General features: G+C 43.7%; 3 protein-coding genes across 3 annotated transcripts in view; all 3 read left to right on the top strand.

Annotated features, from left to right (window-relative positions):
• The first annotated feature begins 44 nt into the window (after positions 1 to 44).
• LOC128876141 (cytochrome c oxidase subunit 7A1, mitochondrial) lies at positions 45 to 1058 on the top strand. The gene is made up of 3 exons (XM_054122263.1): positions 45 to 164; positions 596 to 739; positions 797 to 1058. The coding sequence occupies exons 1-3, from the start codon at positions 90 to 92 to the stop codon at positions 926 to 928; spliced, it is 351 nt and encodes a 116-aa protein (XP_053978238.1). The 5' UTR covers positions 45 to 89; the 3' UTR covers positions 929 to 1058.
• Positions 1059 to 1210: 152 nt separating this feature from the next.
• Positions 1211 to 3541, top strand: LOC128876140 (probable ATP-dependent RNA helicase DDX28). The gene is made up of 7 exons (XM_054122262.1): positions 1211 to 1487; positions 1554 to 1775; positions 1844 to 2158; positions 2236 to 2493; positions 2567 to 2680; positions 2755 to 3146; positions 3216 to 3541. The coding sequence occupies exons 1-7, from the start codon at positions 1416 to 1418 to the stop codon at positions 3484 to 3486; spliced, it is 1644 nt and encodes a 547-aa protein (XP_053978237.1). The 5' UTR covers positions 1211 to 1415; the 3' UTR covers positions 3487 to 3541.
• A 2224-nt stretch (positions 3542 to 5765) lies between these two features.
• The window catches only part of LOC128876079 (signal-induced proliferation-associated 1-like protein 2), a 44054-nt gene continuing 33709 nt past the window's right edge, over positions 5766 to 16110 (top strand). The window contains exon 1 of the mRNA XM_054122154.1: positions 5766 to 6734. The gene's annotated coding sequence lies outside the window, so the exon portion shown is untranslated. The remainder of the gene's footprint in view (positions 6735 to 16110) is intronic.

The following is a 16110-nucleotide window of genomic DNA, read 5'->3' on the forward strand; positions in this document are numbered from 1 at the left end:
CTGCTATCTAGACACTTTATATACAGAGGATGATAAATTCACTAAGAATACTACGATAAGCTGAGGTAAGTTGCGCAATTGTATAGAACATGTCGGTTCATGAATTTAATCCATTTACTGGCCGTTTAAAACAATCCACCAGCACTCGACCTCTTTATCCATTAGTGAGTAAATATCTCCATTGAAGTTCGTGTCGAATCCGTTGTAAAACATAAGTACTACTGAGTGTTTCAGTAAAATTAAAATGTAAAGTTTGTCGAAAGTACTTTCCTAAATTTTTCATAATCGTTTATATTTTCTTTATGTATTGTAATAGTAATTTATTCTCTGATACATTCTATTAATTGTGAAACAAGTATTCATCTTTACCAAATGTCTGGGTTCTCATAGAAATCGTAACAATTTCAAAAGAATAAAGTTTTACATGTTTATATAACATCTAATATCAGAGCATAACAGGTTGCAAAAGCAATGATTATTGTAGCATTTCATACAATGAAATTAAACAGTTTATGTGATGAACATATAGTTTGTATAATTAATATTTATTACCTAGTAACAAAAATGTTTTACAAGATTATTGTTTCTATTTTAGTCACCTCGTCCACTACAAAGTGCAGAACCACCAGTCATAATGTACGATACAATTTTAACTAAACCAGTAAAGGTAGAATCACCTAGGAGTGGAAAATTTTCCACATTACCCCCAAAACTAGCAGAACTTCAAAAAAAATATCAGGTATGAATACACAATTATCTAGTCTTAATAGTATATTAATGTAAAAATATTTTACAGGCTGATATGTCAAAACCTGTCTACCTCATGGGTGGAATGAAAGATAAAATACTGTTTCGTTTTACTGTTGTTGCTACTGCTGTGGCTTTTGCAACTAATATGTATTACATTCTTAGAGGTCCACAGCAATAAATTTATGGAGCAAGTTTGTAACATAGATACATCTAGAATGATAATTTATTTACAATGTATGATAACTTCAAGGAAGTCTTGAAGTCTTTACAAATAAGTCATTAAAACTATTAATGAGTTTTATTCCATATTTTTATCTCCATCCCCCAAAATTTTTTTCAAACAAATCCCAAATCAATAAAATCTTGGAACATGAACATGATAGACAACATACAGAGTAGATCCTCTCCAAGAAGTAAAGTAGTTAAGTCATCTGGTGTTGAGCAAGTCAAACTATTCTTAAAGCTAATTTTACATGAGAGTTCACTAGATGTATATCATGTACAAGTGTTGCCACAAGTTACTGTAGCTAGTCTTATCCAGTCTTATCGCACAGTATCATGTATACATGTTAAAATGGTGTTTCTAGAATGTTGGTGATAGCTTTATGATTGTATCGTATGTTATACAAAGTTGAAATTATTGTCAACACTGAAAACCTTTCAAAATGTTATTTCAATTTTGCAAACTATGTTGTAACAACGTTGACTCAACATTTGTAAAGTTTTCAAGGCATTATGTAGGTATACACATTTTTTGTATATTTTTCCCGCTATATCATAAACTAACCTACTATAAATTATAGGCAAGAGCGTTAGTTAACAAGAAACAAAGAGAAATACAAACAAAAGATGATGTAGAAGAAAAAAACAAAACTATGGTACCAATAATAAAGTGCAAAAAGAAATCCTTCAATTTCTACAAGGGTCAAACTTACTCAAGACATGAGAAGATATTATTAGCTAGTAAAGGATGGCAGCATCGTCTATCTAAAGGAGATTATTTTTTCATATATCCTGATGACAATGTATTATGCATTTGCAATAGTGATTCATTGCTATAAAATATATTCTCTAACTGTAACTTTTTTTGTAGGAAGTTAAAGTTGAAGAAAGCAACGAATTAGATTTTGGAACATTTAATGATTTTAATTTAGAGCCTTCTATATATGATAGTTTACAAAATACAGAGTTTAAAAAACCTTTACAAATTCAGCACTTGGCAATACCAAAAATTCTTGAAGGTCATAATATAGTTTTAGCAGCTGAAACAGGTTGTGGAAAAACATTAGCTTATCTTTTGCCAATGATCCATCGAATTTTGCAGTGGAAACAGATTACAAACAGAGACAGAAACTGTCCACTAGGCTTAATTGTGACACCTACTAGAGAATTAGCAGTACAAATTGCGGTTCGTAATAATACATAAGCCTGATTCCTATATTTACATGGTAACAGTGTTTAAACAATGTATTTTGCTTCTTTTAGCTAGAGGCAATCAAACTATGTAAACCTCTTGGTGTTCGAATAAAAATGATCACTGGTGGAAATACAATGAAAATAATGCAAGATCCTCCAGTTGACTATGTGGACATCCTTGTTGGTAGTTTTGGAGTCCTTAGTAAATTAACTACGTTTCATGTTTATAAACTCGACTTTGTGAGATTCATAGTTTTAGATGAAGCAGATGCCTTGTTTCATTACACTTTCGAAGATAAACTTAAAGTCTTTATGGAAAGATTAGCTGTATGTAAACAAACTGTTGTATCTTACAGTTATTCGTCGAGAAATATTTTATCGTTTGCTTTAATTTATCCAGGTTGGAAACTGTCAAGAAAACGACAAGCAGAAGTTACCTCAAACAGCTCAACTTATTTTAGCTTCTGCCACAATCCCAGCGCGTACGCAACAAGTTTTAAACGATATTGTGAATGTAAATAGCCTAATTTAAATTAATATTATTTTGATGTCATATTGCAGAAGCATGATATTCTGTTGCGTCTTTAGGTAAAGTCATTGCTGTATATACAAACAGAAAAGTTACACAAAATCTTGGTGGAGCAGAAGTTTATGAGGATGGGTAAATCTGATAAACCAGCAGAACTTTTGAAATATATAAAGCCTAAAGCAGCAAGAAATCAGCCTGTAATTGTATTTTGTAATACAAGTAGCACTTCTTATTGGCTCTATTTGTTCTTAAACGAATGTGGTATAAAAACTACAAATTTAAATGGTACTATGCCGTTAAGTTTACGGCGAGGCAAATATGGTGAATTTATAAATGGTAAAGTTACTGTATTATCGACGACCAATGCGGGCTCTCGAGGTTTGGACACAGTGATGGCCAATCACGTTTTAAATTACGATTTTCCATTGGATACAGCTTCGTACATTCACAGGTGTGTAATTTAAAACGCTAGCGATGTAAACTTTGTAACTAAAATCAAAATTTTGTATGTTTTGTATAGATGTGGTAGAACTCAGAGAGTAGGTACCAAAGGCAATTGCAGAGTGACTCATTTTATCAGTACAGAATTAGAAGTAGTTTTCGTTCGAAAAATTGAATATTCAGTTAGAAAACAGAAACCTTTGCCCATTGTTGATTTCGGAGACCCATACAAGAACGAAGAAGACATGAAAGTAGAGGATGAAAACGATGCAAATGATACTGAATTTTACGAAGAATTTGAAGAAGAAGAAGTACAAGACATGGACAAACCAGAACATATTCCATTCTAAAACATACATTTTTGTTACTCAATATAAATAAAAGTACATCGATATAATCATGAGAGTATCCTTTCTGTAATCTTTGCTTTCGCTTATTTTCCTATTCACTTTATCCATTTAACCTGTACAAAGTTACTGGACTGGAAAACGACTTCGATGAAGCCTTAGCAACGACCCTCGATGGGATCAAAGAATCGACCGAATGTCGTTGCCCTTCAGTCTATTTGATTCTGTTCAAGGTTCACACTTTTTCCTTCATTTAACAAAGATAACTACGACTCCTACAGAATGAAACCGTAGGAGGAAGGAAATCGCGACTCACGCGTGCATGTCCATCCATCCGTTGATCCAATGTTCTCACATGTTTGGCGGCACTCCCACGCTAACCGCCCACGTATCGCAAATAGAACAACTATGGCCCAGACCGTACGTCTAGACCAGTTTATTAGGCGCGTTGTGTTTTAGTGAAATTAAATGTGATTACGCGCGTGGACATTCGTGCCTCCCTACAAAGGGTGTGCCGCCAATCGTGTCGCCACGATGCTCCTGAGGATAACACTCTGCGTGTACGGAAATAAAGGTGGACGATATTTTCTATCGCTAACCGAAACGTGCAAATTACTAAAGAAAAATCGACCGTACCAGCTTCCTGATCCAAAAGCAATGAAAGTAAATACTTAAACACACACAAAAACCGATGCCTTTTCGTTGTTTACTACACTTTTTTCTATTAAGAATTTTCGCTCCCTCTACGCTGAGAGACACTGCTTGCAGAGATCAAACAATCATCTCGTTGCAGTCCGTCGGGTAGTTTACAAAGAGACGTTACAAGATACGACTAGTAATAGAAAGTGCGTCACGTAATATTTCATCCTTTCCCGGAAGACGTTACAAAAATTTATACGAAAACATGACGTTTAGCCAGGAGTGAAGACAATGAAAATAGACTAATTAACGTGGGTAGTTGCGTGACATGTAGGACAGGGATATTTTGGACGTAGATACGAAAGCAATGCGGGAACCCATGCCTTGAGAGAACAAAGATCTTATCTGGGCCAACTCTGACTCGTGCCACACGCGTAGTTTCTGGGGAATGCGCACCCTCGTTTAGACGTTGGACAAGAGATACCTTTGAAATATGCCTTCGATTCCGTTATCTCGAAAGGAAACCGTGACTGGACACAGTTTCCCTTTCAGTAGTCTCTTTTATAATAAAGAAGCACATTACTATAATTCGACCTTAATTCACGTTAAGGATCAGACGCGCGTGACCTGTATACCAAAGGAAATTAATTCATCGAATTACGGTCAGAGGGAATCAAATCATAACGTTCGTCGTAAGAGGGTTAAATTATGTCAAGTCCAAGTTCCAATGAGCCTTCGAACCATACGATTAATATCAATCACTCGAAGCTCTTTTTATACGTATATTTAGCAATGCATCGAGCGAACCTAGAGCTCGTCGTAGTAATGCATCTAGAAACATCCCCTAATTTCATTTAACTCTACGTAAAATTCTAACGCGTACACCACGTATTCAAAATGGGTGCGCATTGATATCTCGCATAAAGAAGCGCCAATAGGAACAATACGACTGCCACCCACTCCTAAACGGCACCATTGAAACTAAAAAGTCCCGTACGGCGATCATGGATCAATAATTCCGTTCGATCGCGTCGTTATCGCGTCGACTAAATAGAATAAAGAGCTACGTTTCCCTCAAAATCTCCTTAATTCGAAGAAACCTCCACACAAAAGCAATACTTGTGCAGGGTACTTGCCGCACGCCTGCTTCGCCTGGTTCGACGAGTTCCATTGATCTCGTTTTGCATACGAAGTCCCGGAGTTGGAGCGTCGAGTAAAAATTCCACACAATACACAATTGTCTCGGTCAAGAATAGCAAGCGGTTTCTCTTGTTGCGAGAACGAACATAATTCGAGCATCTAATCACTCTAATGCACACGCGCGAACACTAGGTTTCATCCCGATTCCCGATTCCCGATTCCCGATTCCCGATTCCCGACTGACGCGACAATCGACGGTTCGATATAGCTAGATCGGCGATCTTGAACCGCGACACTCGAAATTGTGGAAAAGCGACGCTTCGAGGGCGGCAATCTGACATTCAAGCGTTTTGGGGTTACGGATACGCTGTAAACAAAACAAATCCACGTATTCTTTTGAATCGACGTATCCTCGTGGCGATCGGTGCTACGGTTCGTAGTATGGAAGGCACGCGCGTCGGAGCACAGTGGAGGGGGATGTCGGTGAGTAGCCTGCCAGAAGAGAAGTCAGTCGTACCGCGGCGCGCAACCTGTTAGCGTCGTTTCCGTTGTAAACCGCGCGGGCTCCGTTTCGCTTCGACTCTCTCGCACGATTTCTCCATTCAACTGCGCCACTGATAATCCACGATCGTTCACCTCGTCGTTACCGTTACTGATTTCGATATCAGTCGATAATTCTGGACTTCTGGAAAATCGTTACCGATCGACGCAGTCAGGTCCGGGTTGACGAACCCTCCGAAGAGGCGACGTGGTTCCCGTAAAAATGCAGCGCGGCGTTGGAACATTCGACGCATAACCATGCCGTGAATATACGAGCTAAAACACAAAGCCGAATCACTGTCAGCGTTGAGAGGTTCAGCGTTGAGAGGTACATCGATCGAGGAACGTAAAATCGAAAGTATACGTACCGTTCGATCGCGACTAAGGGGAATCGAGTTACGAGAAAACGACTCCAATTCTCGAACACGACTAATCGTGTTCTTTGAATTGGAGTTTGTTGCGATGCAACAAACCATTAGACGCAAGTGTGTATATCAACGTGAAATGTAATTGGTGATTCCAATTAACGATTGATGAATAATCAGATTAATTCGTTCGTGAAGATTACCTAGCTGAGGGTACGGGATACGATCACTGATCGATCTAACGGTCGCGAGTGATTATTGCCAACGTTACTCCAAAATAATTACTGGTCGCGTCTGGTGCATACGTGTTCCGGGAATCGAGACAAGGAACGACACGATTAATCGGTCGTTTTGTGCGAGTCCAGTGGTGAAGAGGAAATCGAGGCACGAAGAAACCAAATCGAGATCGAATTTGTGCGCGTTGTGCATGAGTAGTGCTACCGCGCGATTCGGTTTATTTTGTGCTGGCAGAGGGAACCGGAAGCCGCTATATTGGAGAGGAAGCGGGAAAGCGGCGTGCCGCTATTCTGTGTACCCCGGCAGAGGCGATCGTCGCAGCCAGAAAATGTAAGTTTACGTTACTGTTTTCGTCGTATTACTATCGTGGATCGAAATAGAATCGAACTAAACTTCTGCGTCCGTGGAACCACGACTCGGTATCCATTGGCGCAGTATTCATTCGAGACGAATTTCAGTCTCTCGCGGTAAATTAATAAACATTCGCTCTCGTAATCATTAGAATAGCTTCGACCAGATTGTGGATTTTTATTGAATACTCTCCTGAGTATTGTGCGTGTACGAATATGCACGCTAACTGCACGCAATCTAAAATTAATTACATCGAATGTTCCAACTAGTACGTGCTCTTTTCGAATACGAAACGATACGTTTATCTTAGAACGCCACAGAATTAATTTCTACACCTACATCCGTCCGTGTGAATCGGAGTCAAGTATGTAGAAGACGTTAAAATCGAGATTACTCTATATCCTTCCGCGTCTCGTTTCCGAGCTGGTATTCGCAAAATTTAAATTGCAAATTTCCTCGACAGTTTTCGACTATCAACGGTGTTCGTCGATGATCGTTAAACCACCTCTCCACTTTATCTCTGCTTCCTTCTCCCAGAGAATGGAGCGATGTCGACTCTCGGTTGGAAATCCTTTTTCGTGTTTCGCAATCGCGTGAAACGAGATTGCGATTAAACGAGACTCGTTTAAGGTCTCCTTAAGGTCCACGGCACGCGTACTTTTCACGACTCGCTTGCGAATGAACGTGCAGAACTCGCGATTGACCTTTTCGCGGACATCGTTCACGATTGAAGAGCCTTTTCATCCTTCGGCTACGATCTTGGAATCGTGCGGCGGACTATCCGTGGGGCTCCTTTTACACACCGTCATCGACTACGTGGAATCTTGAAGCCGCAATTTGCACATAATTCATCTTTAATACCGTCCAAACCAGCCGATAATTTCTCGTCTTTACGATCGTTTAATCGCCACTCTCGCGTACCTTTCTAATCAGGGTTACCTGCGGGTACCGTAAGAAAAGGGCAGGACAGTACCAAAACAGCATTTTTCCACGACTCTTTTTTTTTTTTTTTTCGTTACGCAACACTTTTCGAGGAAAGCTTGCATTCTCTTTAACTTGATTCCATAAATTCAGCCACGAATTTCGCGGCGCTCGCGTGTCGCTACAGTTTTTCCTCCGGAACGATAACTGGTAATTCGCAATTACGTTTGGACGTAATTTTCGATAAGTGGTCGCGTGGGTCGCCCGTTCCTGCCACCCACGCGATTCTCGAGAGCTAACGAACCGTCGAAGTATGGCGATGATAATTTCGTGAGAATTTCGTCTGCGAGCTGACCCGTCGACAAATTTCTGACGATTAAATGAAATTAGTTGTTTCTCGAGCGGCAAGAACGATCGAAAAACGATCGACGTTACTTTTTACGGTAGGCCAGCGGGGATTCGAAATTTGCAAAAATTCGCTGGGCCAATGTATCGTCGAAATGCTTCGAGGAGTTATCGAAAACGATATCGGCGGCGCTTTTGACGTAAATGGAAAATGCGTGGGTTGCGAATCGCCTGCGGCTGAACTACTCTTCGATTCAGTGGAAGGGAGAAACCTTTTGGAATCGAAAGGTCATACGTCACTGCACGAATTGCTTATGGAGTCGTGCATTTCGTGTAGAGTAAATTTCGCCAAAATTTTACAGCGCTGATTAATAACAAAAGCACTGCAACACTTCGAGAATTATATCGGAATTTGATCGTACCGTTCAGATTGATCGATCAGCGAATCGAACGTTGTATATCGAGCAGTCGTAACTGGATATTCCTTATCCGACTGATAATTTCGTACGTCTCGGACGACACTTCCTGTGACTGTCCGACGGGAGTCGTGTTCTGCGAGTTTTAACAGGAAAAAGGGCCACTCCCGTTGGAAAGAAACGACGTGGAATTCGTGTATCCGAGAGTAGCCGTTACAGGGAGAGAAGCCTTTGTGCACGGCGTACAATGTTATTGTATTCCGGGCACGTATAGGCAATGGGAGTTCGTTATTACGCCTACTTCCGGTGGTCGGATCGTCGCGCGGACTGGCTTCGAGCTTTAACGCCATCGCTCGAATATATCCCAAGTACGCGTACGACTTTTCTCTCGGTCGAATCTATCGCCCGTGCCCGTTACTGATAACTCCATAACATACAACAAACGTCCATACGCGTCTTATCTACGCCTTTGTAACGGGGTAACTGTAGGTGCATTAATTACCGGACGCGTTGCAATAAGTATATACGGTGAAATAAGTACGCTGTTATCGCCACACCTTGACATGCATAATTGCCGTAGTAAAGAAACGTATCAATCGCATGAATAAGCATACTTTATGTAAACTCCTGAACAAAAAAATTGTTTTCCACGTGTTCGAGAGTAATTATAAACGAAGACTTGTCTTTTAGTATACCAAACGAGCAGAAAATAATTTCTCCGTTATTTTCTACTAATCGCCATTAACATTACCCGCACGAGGTATCGGTTGATTAAGCATGATAGTCGGGAGTTTTCCAAGGATTTTCGAGGCCCGATCGAGGGATGGGTTGGTATATAGGGGGAATCGGTGTTGAAAGGCGCGACCCGATACTCGAAAATACCGTAGAAGAACGCCCAGCCACGGTTGGAATTTTAGAACAGCTGCAGGCGCATACCTAAACGATACCCGACCAGCCCCAGGTCGACGGAAGACCGCTCGTAAAACTCGACCATGATGCGCTCGACTCCATTCGGCTCGGATCGGCTCGCTCCTATGGGCGCTTGTACGCGTCAGAAATAAAAGTTTGCCGCTCGTCACATTTGACTTACCAACTACGGTCTGTGACCGTCCTTTCCACTCTGCGAAAGCTTTGCGTTTCACCCCTCCGGGGACCAGCGGACCATTGAATCGGCACGCAAGAAATGCGCGCCATATTGTGTGCAGCAATGGGGAGCAGCGCTCAGAAATTGGAATTTAGAATGGAATTCAGATTCGGGCATAATTCTTACAATGGTTGTTTCGCTACGACTCATGTGAAAACGCATTTTCATTTTATCACGGCATTATTACTTGCTCCTTTATTTCTGTAAGTTTGAATCGAGGGATTTCTCTCCTTTCGTGAACATAACTCATGGGCAATTTACAACTCTACGTCGAGGTCTCTGATTTAACACGTCGAAACGCGATGATAGGTCAGCTCGATGACGCTAGAACGCCTAATGTTTATTAGCTGCGTAACACGAGCAGCTTTCAAAATACTCGATCCTCTGGACTGGCCGATACAGTCTCGAAAGGCCTAATTTCGAGGCAGGAAAGGGATCGACCATATGGTCAAAAGTGGGCTGGTGGTAACACGAGCCCGAAACCTTTCGTTTGTGAAGCAACTGGTACCAGCTTGAACAGCTCGCAGATTCTCTTCACCCCTGATACCAAAACAAAGTATATTATCCAAAATAATAGCAATTTTCCTCGTTCGTGTCGTCAGCGCGCATCATCCAAAATCGGTCTCGCATATTTCCCTATTGCGTGCATTCAGCACACGATGTTAGAATGGCCTCGTATTTGAAAATTTCGATCGAAACGTAAAATTTACTTTGTCGTCGTGACCAAAGGTTTCGCGGATGCATAGGCGAGCGTTGAGGGAAAGGAGAACGGCCGAGACCCCTCGGTTGTCGCCGAGATGAATTTGTCTGGGGTCTCCGCTCGTCCTCGAACCCTCTCGACCCTCTTTCCCTTCGGTGCTTGTCCCCGCGACGCGAGTTCCGTTTAACGCGATGCCACGCATATTAAAAAAGCACCACTTGTCACCGTCGCGAGAACAACGGAAGCCGAGGAGTCGAAAATCCAGCAGGTGGAGAACCGTCGAAGACGACACTCGAGGGACTCCGAGGGCGAACAATGAACCCGGCTAACGCCACAGCCAGACATCGAGATTTTTATTAACCCCGTATCGCGTAACTTGCCGCGAATTCGGAGCGACGGATTCCTGTTCGCCAAGGTTTCTCGATTAAGGGGGTAAGGAGATCGATGGCCGGATTATTGAAACGGAAACGTTCGCGGTCGCGTTTATAAGAGTGTCCAACGTCCTCGATCGTTGACCAATCTGTACGCCATCTGGTACACTTGTTCGCGTATAACTCGCTCGAGCGAATCACCGTTGGTACAATTATGCGATGCTCTAATTACCGTCGTCACGAGTAGCTTAACGTGTCGCCTCGGAGTCGGTAAAAGTAAATACCCGTAACTGCAACGCTTCCGACGAATTATTCGATTATCACCACGGGACGATTAATCGACTAAGGAACGGCGTCGAGACCTCGGGGACGGGAAATTTCATCGAATCGGTGACGAAACGATCGCTTTATCCAGTATCGTATCTAATCGTTCTGGATTAGCAAAGGAAAATGACAGCGAAAAATCGTAAAAGATTATGATGCGATCGTGATCGTCCCATATAAAAATATATCACTGTTATTCGATATTTATCGTGGTCGATATGTGAAAGTACACGCGATTACCGTGAAAAATGATCGTCGTTTTCGAAATGTTTGAAACGGCTAATTTTACCATTGGTCTGGATTCCCTATCGCACGATTAATAGCACCGCTATCGAGAAAAGGCGTTTTACGGTCGAGAGAATGGGGATTCCTCATTTTAAACATAACTCGGGAACAATCTTTATGGCTCCCAGCAGTAGCGATAGCGATAGAAATTCCGCACGCAAAAGCGTTTCTGGCGAGCACAATACCGATCGACTAGACTGTTTCCTGCGACGATAACCCTTCCCTGCGGTATCGAATTATTGGGAGTCATCGTGTGGCGGTCGGGTCGACAGGATACAGGTTCTTTAAATGCAACCAAAGGCAATTAATTAGGGCCGGATGCGTTGATTGACCTCTGGATAAGTTCGTCAGGGTTCGACCGTCGGGGGCTTGGCCCTTTCGTACTTTGGTGCGTATCCCTGTCACCGTGGGCTCTCGACGCGCGCCAAACAAATTGTAACCCGGCTTCCCTTCCTTCCACTCGACCCTATCGACGAATTCTCTCGTTTGTCCTAAAAAACGAGCGACGCGACATAATTGTTTACGGGGCAAATATTAAGTCCACGCCTTTCTCGTTGGCCGCATGTTTATAAATAAGCCGTTCCTTTTTCGCAACCCTTCGCGTTTTGACCCGTTTCGAGCACGCGATCAAAGCGTAACCTAGATAAATATTAAAATAGAACGCAGCGGCGATCGCACGAGCAACTTTCTTCCATCGATTCCCTCGCGTGGAATTTTCTCAAGGCGACTTCTTTTCACGCCGGAGAATTAAGTTTGATCTTCGAGACGAGCAAGACGAAGATTCTTCTACGAGTAAAAGAATTTTGTTCTTTGTTTTCATTTTTGTGCGAGACGAGCGATCGATGCGATTAAGTCCCAGAGATTAAGGACGATCGATTCCGAGATCCCCCGAGTCGATTTATCCCTTTTCTTCGACGCAGGATTGTGCGTCGACGTCGACAGACCATAGTAGGTGCCGTACCATGCTCTTGTGCTCTTTACCGTTGCATTGTTTATGCGTGAATGGCCCGGGCACAAAGGGAGCGCAATACACGAGGGCGTTCCCTTGTATATCTCGCCTAGGTGGAAGACGAGTCGCGAAGAATGCGTCGATGTATCGCAGATGGTAGGGTGGAAAACGCTGTGGGGCGCGTATTATAATCTGAGGGTGAATTTCGAGACGCGCCTTTTGCATTCGCGAGAAAGACATTCCACGATCGATGGGGGAGGGAGAGGGGGTGGAGGGAGGGGTGGTGGGAGGGGTAACCTGAAATTGAAAGAAACTCTTTTTTCCATAAACGAGAAACCGCCTGCGGGGAATTCAAGACGATTCGAAGCGTAATATCTGCGTGCAGGGTGCACAAAATCTGAAAGCAAGAAATTTTTGTAGATTTATCGTAACGAATTCTCCATTCGAAGGATGACGCGTATTAGAAAACGTTTCGAAATGGAAGTGGAATGATAACGATGTATATTGGACGGTATAAACCGTGCCTATAAGTCGACGCCAGGTAGAAATAGTATAATGACCCATAATCCCAAAGAGTGTCCGTCAATGGTTGCATTCCCTGCGACAACGGGATTACTAGCAGCCTCGAACGCCTCGCGTTCGGTAGAATCGGCGAATATACTGTTACGGCACACAGCGTGTGGGCTAACTGTAAAAACATCCACCGTGGATGCTCCGACGTTTAACTGCGAGCAAAGATTATCAACGGTGCGAGCGTCCCATCGACGAAGGCCGACGTCACATGGCGTACCGAGACCTCTTGCAGCGTTGACTTAACTCCGAAGCCTCGCGCGAAATCCAATTGACCGGTTTCTCGCAACACGAGCCACATCGGTGAAACAGATTCCCTCGAATACGATCGAAATCTCGAGTTTTCTTAAACCGTTCGCATCGTTAGAGATCTTTTCGAGGCTTCTATCACAAAAGAAGGAAAGGTACACTCGATCGGTAGGATAATTGCCATGTGGCTTCTTGCATTTACCATTTCGAGTCTCGTGCCCGCCTATTATGCTTAATCGACGTATCCTCGACAGACAAGAGTCGTTTGGCAAGTTCTTCGCGAAACAGGGACACGGTTTGCGTTAATAGAAAATCGCCAGACAGAGGCAAATGGGCGTGATTCGCGTTTCTACGAAAGAAGTTTCAATAAGCGAGTAGGAGGCAATTTTCCCAGTAACCTCACGAAGAGAAAGGGTCGTGCGAGCCAGGAGGAGCGCGACGTCGAGACGCCGAGACATCTGTTCGTTATTTGCGTGCGTTTCAGGCGCGGGTCGTTCCTCGTCTTTCGTAAACGGTCGTTTCGCGATCGTTTCCAACGACCCGTTCGGTTGCATTTCTCGCTCGTTACGAAAGTAACAGTGCTAACGCGCTCGACTTGCGCTTTTACGGTGCCGCGAGACACCGAACGACATGGTACTCGGAACCATAAACACTGCATTCAAACGACAATCCGTATCGTGGGAGAAATTCGTCTGAAATATGTCTCCCTGGTTCCGAGTTATCGGGCCATTTTCGTATTTTATTTCGTAGTAGAAGTCGCGTAGAAGTCGATACGAGCGTCGCTCGAGTTGTAGCCTCTTCTTGACTCTACTTATCACTCGAGTACGAATATTAGAACATTTCTCATCGATAAGTCGCGTAGAGTAACTCGAGAAATGCAACGATTCGAAACGCCATTAATTAAACTGCTTGCAGTAGATGGTCTTAGGATCGAGCAATCCTCTGTGAACATACATACATCGAACATACATACATACATCCACGTTTCCTAAATACGTCGATCACGCGACTACAAGCTCGTATCTTTGTTGATGGCGAGCGGAACGTCCACATAGCGGGGTCGCGAGCAAGAAGAGAGTCGTCCGTATTAGGTCAGTAGCATTCGGGTGTTCGCCCTTCCGAGGAAAGGAGAATAATAATAAGAGGAATCCAGCCCTCTCTTTCCTCGTCATCCTCGTTTCTTCTCGGTTGAGTTAGGTTTGCCCCGAGTGACTCTCCGGAATAACGGCATCTCTCGGACTCTCCTCTTCCTCCGCGCCATCGCGGACTCCTTTCCCCGTACTCGTCGTCGTCGTCGTCGTCGTCGTCGTCGACTTTGCCTCCGACACTCTCAGCGTTCGCCTTCACCGACGAGATGCTGCTCCTCCTCTTTTTGTGTATGCATTCCCATGGGCGCGCGCGCGCGCACCCGTGAGATCGACCATGCACACGCAAGCCTAACATCACCTCGATACGTGGCTCCGCGAATGCACTCCAGATCTTGCCTTGTTTTCGAAGGAAACACCTCCTCTAAGAACGAAAAAAGGATTCCACGCAATCTACTCGAGATTTCATTCTCGTCCATGTTTTTAAAACGGAGCAGTTTCTCAAAACTGTTCATAGGCTTCGAAATTTGTCGATTCCAAGGGGAATCCACTTTTAAAGCCCAAAAAGGCTCCTCTCGCTAGATGAAGTTTCTCTACTCTTTAAATCGGACCAATTGTCTCGAAATGTCTACAAACATTCGTATAACTCGTGTACATGTTTCGTAACTTCGCAATTTGTTTACGACCGTTTCTAAAAATGATCATCCAAGCCTAACTCGACCGCGAACAGCGTCCAGAATCCGGAGCGCAACCGCGTGAAATACACAGATTCGAAAAAACTTGTCTACGCTACTACACGCATGTGCTCAACAGCGCTTCGACTTCCGATTTGTAGAACGTGGTAGCGCGAGCTGATTGGCGATGACTTCAGCGCATCCGTGGTAGTACGAACCAGTTTTTTGTTTGTTTGTTCGAAGCCAGTGTAATGGCCGCAGAAGATTCCCTCGGTCGTGCCTGCCTTTGCGCACTTCCTGCGAATTTCCGGTCGAAAGTTTCCTCGGTGCTGGAACACGATATTAAATTCCTGCAGTCGCGATCAGGATTGTACCCAGGCTGTGTGGGACCCGGTATTTCGCATAATCATTCATTGAATCAGAGATGTTGGAACGTTGAAGTAGTCCGTTCGATTGTTTTGCTTCGAATGGGATCTTGGTATGAATAAATCTGTAGAACGTGAAACACCTGAACGTGAAAACGAATTCCCTGTCGTTCGATGACGAAACGACGATGAGTAATCTGCGTAAACGAGTTGACGTCAGGGAGCCTGGCTCGATGAAGCGTGTTTTCAGTGTCGTAACGGAATCGACGAGACGCCATTAGGGCAAAGAAAGGAAGTTGCAGAGAACGAACGAGCAGCGTCTGGGTGATCCGATTATTTATATCGTAGTCGCTGACAATGGTGGTCCGTTTCCATCGGAGCGTGTAGGTTATTGGGTAAAGCGGCTCGTAGACGAAGGATCAAAACGCGTTTATAAGGAGATTCGTTTGCTCGAGTGAGTAACCAGTCAGGTTCAGCGGTTTACCGCCTGGGATACACGTGTGCAAACTGTTGGGTTCTGTACGGGGACTCGCGGTCGATTTCAAGAGTCCATCTACTTTCAGAATGCGACGTTGGTCTTGCATCATCCGTGTTATGCGTCCATAATCTGTGGTCATCCCGTCGAAAGGCACGCGGTACTCCAATGAATGCGACGCGAGTGCCTGCACCGTAATGTAGTCGATATTCTTCACCTCAAACTAAAAGGAATTTTTTGTTCTTTGAACCTGAGCTGACACGAATCGACCTGTTTCTTCTTCGCGACCCTCTGGGACTTTCTGGGCCACGGTGCGCTCGTTCTCTCCACCTTTCTATATCGCACGTTACGCGATGGAGTCTCTCGGCGAACTCCAGCACTCGATTCTACACGACTCGCAACCTGTTTTTATCCTGGGTCAGGTTTAAATTTGCATTTCGAGGCTACTTTGTTCGTCTCGTCGTTTCCAGACGGTTACGCTT

Source organism: Hylaeus volcanicus, chromosome 5 (genome assembly GCF_026283585.1).
Source record: "Hylaeus volcanicus isolate JK05 chromosome 5, UHH_iyHylVolc1.0_haploid, whole genome shotgun sequence".
In the NCBI taxonomy this organism is placed as follows: domain Eukaryota; kingdom Metazoa; phylum Arthropoda; class Insecta; order Hymenoptera; family Colletidae; genus Hylaeus; species Hylaeus volcanicus.